Genomic DNA, 8,599 nt, shown 5'->3' on the forward strand with positions numbered 1-8,599 from the left:
TTCATGATATATCATTCTTTATAAACTCTGTGCTGAAACTCCCACCAAGATTGTAAACCCTACCTTGTGCTATTGCACTGGGGATCTCCATCTCTGCCCCACATTACATTTCAAGACTTGCATTATATTTTGAGATTTATGAATACCAGTACTTCTTTAATGGGAGGGGATGAATTGGATTTCTGTGTTTGCTGTGGTATCAAAGGGTATCCAGCATTGTAAAATTGTGTTATATTAGTGTATCACATACAAAAGTTCTAATATCATAACATCCCTAATATCAACAGATGGTGCCGAGTCATAATGGTGTGTCGTAAAGGCATGACACACTCCCTGAGACTGTTTCATATCTGGTCACCTGGTATGAAGATTGATTACTTACTCTGCCCATGTGGTCTCGGTGAATAACTTGACTTAGCTTCATTCTTAACTGATGAGGACATAGAAAAATGGGACTTAAATGTGTTACATTTGTATTGCACTTCTGAATTAATTAAACCTTGTGTTCTATACAGAGAAAAAGAAGAAGATGCCAAAAATGTATCCAGCTGGCCAAAAGAGTTTACAGAAAGAATGTCAACGTGAAGAGGATGTCTCTGAAAAGAGGAACAAAAGAAAGGGTAGGACTAACATTCAGAGACCCCGCAAAATTATAAACCGTATGAAGGTGAAAGACTGTAATCCTCAATATATGGGCCCAGATGAAGTCTTAAACAGATTGGGCTCCAGTTTGGGCAGACGCTGCTACTTGAAGGACAGTAAAGCCCACAAGCCGTCAGAATCCTTGAAGACTAACACAGTGAGGCCCGAGAAGAAATTGTGTCCAAATCAAACTGGAGAAGGTATGTGCTAAAATAAAGTAAGGCAGTTATGATTTACCTGAAGGGTGCTTTCTTGCATTTTCACTCTGCCTAGAAACAAAGGCTTTTTTTAAAAATACGGGTTTCATTTTTAAAGTATAAAGAACAGAAACAATTAATCCTTTGGACTGGAATGAGGAGGCCTGGCTGAGTTGTTCTTGCAGTTTTTTCAATTCACAATTTCCATGGTTTGGGTTGTATCTCTTTTTAATAATAATCATTAGCTTAATGTCTATTATGAAGAAAACCTTTTAATAGATTTTAGACAAATTAAAGAGAAGTCAAAGAAAAATAAAATCTGTTTCTAGCTTTCTTTGAAGAAACACTTTCAAACAATAATGTATTGCCTTTTTACTTTCTCCACATGTAGTATTGTGGAGTAGACATGTCACCCATTTGACTGTTCAATAAATTTGCACAATTTAGACCCCTCTGAATGAAAGTGTTTCATGTCTGCCTGTGTGTAAGAATCTCTGTGCATCAGTGGAGAGCAAAACCTGTGAATGGATAAACCAGTCCTGTTCAAATTAATCATTATATATTCTGAAATTGCAAAGACTTTGTGAATTTGAAGAAAATTGGTTCACTGAACTCTACTGAGTTGAAAAAAGAAAATTGTTAATTAATGCAGGATTTCATCTAAAACGTGTGAAACATTCTATGAAATTAGTTTTAAAGGATTTTGATGCTTTTAGCCATTTCATGTTTACTGTCAATTCTGTTGCCCCATATGAACAGGGGCTGATCTTTGTGATGTGGTGGCTTTTTTATTTTTAAAGTTTTTGAAAATACAAGTTGGTACAGTACTTAATCTTTTTGAAATTCTCATCCATTTTAGAGCATTAGAAAAAAAAAGGTTGATTCAGTTCTGGTAATTTTTATTTTGTAATCCTGTTCACTGAGTGGTGGCTCTAATAAATTCACAGGTATGATCTAATGAAAAATTTTACAAATGATTAATCACATAATGAGTTAAAACAGACAGGAAAACAAAGCCATTTCAAACTGAATAACATAAATGGAACAGAATAGTATCTGTCAATGAAAATTAAATATGAAGAACACGGCCAATTATGACAAAGCTAGGAGAGTGAGGACACCATGCCACCATCTTAAATAAGGAGGCAATATAACATCATGTGATGGAGCTAAGCCATGTCAGCAGCCACAAAATGTCCACAAATTATGTGATTGACGGAAGGGTGAAATGACTTATCAAAATAACAAAAATACAGTGATTGGGGTGGTGTTATAGTACAGAACATGGCCTAAACTCAGAATAGGGTGTAGGTGATATCAGAACTCGACAAATAATGAAAAGACAAATTTTAACTATAGGAAGACAGTTCAGTTAGTACAGCCTACATGACTGTATGCCACCCAGTAAAGGTGTTTAGTGTTAGGAATTATTACTTTTTTTTTTTTTTTTTTTTTTTTTTTAAATAGCTAAGGCAAACTGTGAAAATTCAAAACAATTGATTTAGACGAACAGTCCATCCACAAAAAAACCATGAATGAGTCCATCAAAAAACTACATGGAGTGAAGGAAAATATCAGAATTAAAAGCATAATCTTCTCAAAATAAATACTATTCTGGTGCTGTATCAGTTTAAAACGGGTCACTATGTAGACCGATGTCTTGGGTCTCTAGCCGTACCTTTTGCCCAACTTTAACGATAGGAGTGGCCTTACATTTGCAATCGGAAAATCATTTGGCTAAGAGCTTTTCAAAACATTTTTGAGCCAAATTCAACTTTTTACAAAACTGTTAAATATGTAATTATTTAAAAACAGATGGAAAAGTGGAGATGAAGGTGACTCAATGAATCTAGAATGACAACCATACAGGCACTCAAATGGTGACATTGTAGGAGCAGAGTGAACTGGTACATTTCTAGCAGAGTCAGCAATGGGTAGAAAATCAACGCAGTCATCTTGATTAGGACCAATAAAACAGCACAAGTGTTTCTGTAGGCCTCTGTTAATTCTTTACATTTGCCCATTAGCTTCTGGCTGATAACCAAACATTTAAAGTTTTGTAGAACAAACAAATCTCTGACAGAATAGTTTCTAGAAGCGAGAAATAAATGGAAGACCACAGTCTGATACATCTTGACACAGAAAACCATAGATACTATCAGTCTTTTCTACAGGGAGGTCCAGATCTAATTAATCAGATCCAGATCATCTGGGTGACTTTGATTTATGCAGGGACGATTCCAGTTCACCGTACAGACGATTCTTCATGTTGTCAGTTCGCACACTTCTCGATGGTCCGGGATTTTTCAGATAATTTTCTATGTATTAAACTTAAAGTTATAGAGTTACGAAAATTGCATAATTAGATCTGGACCACCCTATAGAAAGACACCTGCCAGGTGTTTAGTAGAAGGGAATAAGATGCACACATTTCAAAACTCAATCTGCCTCCACAAAAATTGTATTAAAACCCTTGGAGGAAGGCATATCAGTAATAAAGTCCATTGTTTACTGCTCCCATGAACGTAATGGTACCGGAGCTGTCCGACCTGTAGCTTGTATAATCCAAAACATCTTCATGCATACTTTTCCAACAAAAATTTGGCTGAAGTATCTTTAAACTCTGTGGTCAGATGACAGTCCCAATATTTGCTTTTAAATGCTAATAGGAACATACACACACACAAAGCATGAAAGAAGGTATTTTGGGCAGACTCAACCTCTGTCATTATATTACCAACTAGCAAAAAGCGGTTCGCAGCGGCGAAGTACTGCTTTAACATTTTAAATAATAAACTGAGGGAAAATGTACCAATAATTATTTGTTAAGGATCTCTTTGTATGCCACGTTGTCAATTCGCCCCCCCCCCCCCGGTTGTAATATGAGCATGCAACGTATAATTGGCCATGTGAAAAACAATCTTGCCTCAAATCAATGCCAACCTTTTGTAGGGTCTGTCCCTGAGACTTATTAATTGTTATTGTGAAGCAGAGCCTTACTGGAAATTGGAGGCGTTTGAATTGAAATGGGAGATCAGAGAGTATAACGAGGATGCGAGGAATAAAAACTCTCTCCCCTGAGCCACCACCAGTAAAAATAGTTGCCTCAATTAGGTTCTTTTGCAGGCATGTGACCTGAAGTTTCGTGCCATTACAAAGTTTCAGTGGCTGTAAGTTTCTCAGTAACATTATTGGTGCCCAAACCTTCAAAATTAGATTATGCTCAGGAGTGCCTGGAGGATTCAGAGTGTGGACCGAGCTGCAGGCTATGGACGTATATATGTACGTAAGTAGGATTCAGTTAGCGCTGGGAACCCGCATACCAAATTTCGTGACGATGGGGCCATAAATTAGAAAGTTTAACATGGTGGACTTTGTCGACCATTATGACCGTTACGTGTAGAATTTCAAAATGAAACCTGCTTAACTTTTGTAAGTAAGCTGTAAGGAATGAGCCTGCCAAATTTCAGCCTTCTACCTACACGGGAAGTTGGAGAGTTAGTGATGAGTGAGTCAGTGAGGGCTTTGCCTTTTATTAGTATAGATGTGTATGTATACTGTATATGTGTGTGTATGTGTGTATATATATATATATATATATATATATATATATATATACATAGCTGTATACCCGGCCACGCGTTGCTGTGGCTCAGTCTGAAAGCGCACGTTTCTAATATGTTTAATTTCACAATACTTGTGAGTATACAATATTTTTTGTTGTTCCATTGTCTGTGCATAATGTTAGACTGAATAATATTGTTAACTTCGTAGACGTCTTTGTTTTTGGCCGCGAGAATAGCTTGTTCACACAATCGTGATTCTTATAATTGGTTTGAATATTGGGAAATATTTAAAAATATTTTTTCAAACACTTTTTCAACCAATTCTTCTTTTGACATCACTAAATTGACATCACTAAATTGCAGAAGTTATGAGGCAATGAAATTCGTCCTGAGGTCAGATCAACCGGCACCTTTCCGTTCCCAATTTCCAAATTTCTCCAACCCCATTATTGACAGTTTGCATTATTTGGTCGTAAATGCCTTTTTGCTGAAGCGTTAGCTTAGGAATATTTGATTACACATACGACAAAAGATCACCCGTGTTGTAATTTTGTTCACGATGCAATTCTACATCGAACGAAGCAGGAGCAGATTGATTCGGTGATGGCATTCCCAATTGATTGAGAACTTTGTTCCCGATTTCTAAGCACAAATCTTCAATCATTATCACCGCTTAGTTGTAGATTTGTGCTGTGAAATCCATGTTTATATTTGAATTTTACTTGCGTATTCGACAGAAAATATCTTCAGCCATATGCGATTTATATTTCTCCCATAACTGTGTTGGAGATGAAGGTGAGCAGGCGGTCAGTATGATTGCAAACAATGCACAAATTTGATTTGGATGTGACGTGTTTCACACGTCATTAATGTATACATCCCAGTGTCTGTCGTTCTGCAATAAATTCAGAGCTTGACATGTACTTCGGGGCGATCATGCCTGAAATTACCAAGCGTTACTGTTTATGGCTGTGTATTGGAACATCCAAATCCTGCTTCCTCCTCCTGCTGCTTGCTATCGCCGCTCACCTACGCTACCACACCCGCCTGTCCTACTGGCTGTGTTGTGCTGTGCTGCTTCTACACTGCTATCAGCTAAGTATCACTCACTATTTTAGCGCTTTGAGTACTGAGAAAAGCGCTATATAAATGTAATGAATTATTATTATTTATTATTAAACACTAAAGTACAAAGTAACACTAAACCGCAACACTGCCGGGAACACCGGCACACCGCATCTACTAAATACTAAGAAACACTAAAGGAAAAAATACAATTCAGTAAGTACCGTGTCTACTAAACAGTAAATGAGAAAGGACTAACCGCGTCAGCTGCGGAGCTCAGCTCGGAGCAAAATGAAGTGAATGAAATGCGGTGAATGGGAGAGGAGATGATCACGTGACTCCAACACCCGCCTTAACTCTCCGTCCCTCCACAAACACAGCCACACGGATCTCAACTCTCCTTCATATATATATATATATATATATATATATATATATATATAGATAAGTTACAACTGAAAAGACTACAGGAAAATTTAAAACTAAACTTTAAAGATTAAAAAGGAGTTGAAACACAAACTAAGTGGCTTACAGGCACCAAATGTTTTTTTAACTTGTCAAAAAAATTAGCATTTAAGTTCTTAATGTTTTAGGAGGTCTTCCCAGCTAATTTTGCAAGTAACGTAGTTCACTGGCCTAATCTGCAAAAGCCAATAATGAAGTTAGCTAATGTCGACATGCTGGAAAAACAGAGATACAGTGAAATCTCCTTCTTCACAGTGTAAAACTGCACCTAGTTGCGTGTGTCTTGCTCTGAAGACCTCCAACCTTTCTTGTGCCCATAAAATTGCACTGTATATGCCAGCCTCCAATCAGCAATCAGCACAAATGAGTCATTAAATGTGAGAGGTCTTCCAATATCGTAATACATAAGAAAATATTCTGAATAGTTCTTCAAATGCTTCTTTTTTGCTGAACATCAAAGGGACAACCCTACCTCATTTTTGTTATAGGAAAGGGAAAAGTATATAGCGTTTTAAACAAATAAACATACCCCACTTCAAACTCTCTTCTATTGATAACCTGCCGCAAAATGGCCTTTTTGTGTTTAGTAAGATGAAAGACCCAATTTATGACAAAGGACTGTGTTAAGATAGCAGAAATGTGATTTTAAAAAAGGTTAGGTTATGGATGAAAAACAAGAAGGTAGAAATTTACCATCAATAATTTATGTTAGAGAGGCTTGAATCTCTGACATTAACTGGGGAACCTGTCTGGCTTGTATACAGACAGAGCGGGAGGTAGCAGAGTTAAAGATGCTAAGATTTACATTGGGTGTTACGAGGATGGACAGGATTAGAAATGAGGACATTAGAGGGTCAGCTCAAGTTGGACGGTTGGGAGACATAGTCAGAGAGGTGAGATTGCGTTGGTTTGGACATGTGCAGAGGTGCGATGCTGGGTAAAATTGGGAGAAGGATGCTAAGGATAGAGCTGATAGGCAAGAGGAGAAGAGGAAGGCCTAAGAGAAGGTTTATGAATGTGGTGAGAGAGGACATGCAGGTGATGGGGGTAACAGAACAAGATGCAGAGGACCGAAAGATATGGAAGATGATGATCCATTGTAGCATCCCCTAACGAGAGCAGCCGAAAGAAGTATGTAAATATGCTATGTGGCTTACTGTCTAATTTTAATCGCCCAGGGCAGGAGTTCACACTTATTCCAATAAATTAGCTCCTCAATTAGCACAGTTATCCAAACAAGGTGGAGTGGTCATAGGGACCATAACTGACGTAATGAGTCCTTGGCAATGTCATTGTCACTGTGCATGTAGATGTACTGGCTTTATCATCCTTGACATTTCTATATGGGGTCTTCTCTAAAAGATCTGCAGGTTATGTTGGCCACCCTTGCTGCCCCAGTTGTTCTTTCTTTTTCAAGCCATCACCAAGCCATTAATGATAGTTGCTCATAGCTTGTTCCTGGTCCATGGTAACTGCATCCTAATATGGCTTCATGCGTTTGTTAATTCAGTCTGCAAACGTTGGGATTGTTGAAGTGTTAACTCCATTAACATACTTTTGTAAAGTGGGTTGCAAAAGGCATATGCTGTTAAACACTGAATAATCTATTGTACTGCTATTTTATTTTAAATATTGGTCATTTAAAACTTTTTTAACTCTTATTTTTATTTCTGTAGATTTTCAAGAGAATGACAACTTCTCCACTCTTCAGGGTCGTACACAAATTAAACAACCTGATAAGAATAGGAAGAAACTGGCATCTGCAACAAAGACCTTGGTAACGGCATCTCAGCACCCTAGATTTCAGCCCATTGTGAAGCTAACAAGGATCGATGCCATCAAATCTCAAGGAGTGTACAATCTAAATCCAATCCGCCAACAGTGTGTGAGAACATTTAAATACAAATTGAATTCTAAGGATAATGGAGGGATTCATGGGAGTAAGAAGCCATATCACTGTCCTGAAGGTGGGAAACAATTCTCAGATAGTCATATGCCTAAGAAACGTAGAGAAGATAATACAGGGAAGGAGCCACACCACCGTTCTGAATGTGTTAAGAACTCCTCAAAACCCTGCCATACCACAACTCCCATTGTAGAGAAACCATATTTGTCTAAACGTGGCAAACGATTCTCACAAGTGAGCCACCGTCAGACACACATGATTGGTCATGGAGGACAGGGTTTATGTCGTTGTCCAACATGTGGTAAACATTTATTTGACAGGAGCAGTCTTTTCAAACACAAAAGAATTCACACTGGAGAGAAACCATATTGTTGTTCTGAGTGTGGCAAACGGTTCTCAGAATCAAGCAATCTTCAGAAACACATGAGAGTGCACACAGGAGAACAGCCATTTTTGTGTTCTGAATGTGGCAAACGGTTCTCACAAGCAGGCCATCTTCAGACACACATGAGAGTGCACACAGGAGAACAGCCATTTTCCTGTTCTGAATGTGGCAAACGGTTCAAACAAACAAGCCATCTTCAGCAACACATGAGATTGCACACAGGAGAACAGCCATTTTCCTGTTTTGAATGTGGCAAACGATTTACAGGTAGCAATAATCATCTGAGGCATTTAAGAGTTCACACTGGTGAGAAGCCCTATTGCTGTCCTGAATGTGGCAAAAGATTTTCCAACACAAGCAATCTTCTGCGTCA

General features: G+C 38.0%; 1 protein-coding gene across 1 annotated transcript; it reads left to right on the forward strand.

Moving 5' to 3' along the window:
- Nucleotides 1-538: 538 nt before the first annotated feature.
- On the forward strand, nt 539-8,532 carry LOC114642079 (zinc finger protein 664-like; the record flags this gene model as incomplete). The annotated part of the gene is made up of 3 exons (XM_051922042.1): nt 539-842; nt 7,612-8,142; nt 8,242-8,532. Coding segments are annotated over exons 1-3 (1,126 nt in total), but the record flags the coding sequence as incomplete, so codon positions are not given.
- Between the last annotated feature and the right edge of the window lie 67 nt (nt 8,533-8,599).

This window comes from Erpetoichthys calabaricus, unplaced genomic scaffold, assembly GCF_900747795.2.
Source record: "Erpetoichthys calabaricus unplaced genomic scaffold, fErpCal1.3, whole genome shotgun sequence".
Lineage (NCBI taxonomy): Eukaryota > Metazoa > Chordata > Cladistia > Polypteriformes > Polypteridae > Erpetoichthys > Erpetoichthys calabaricus.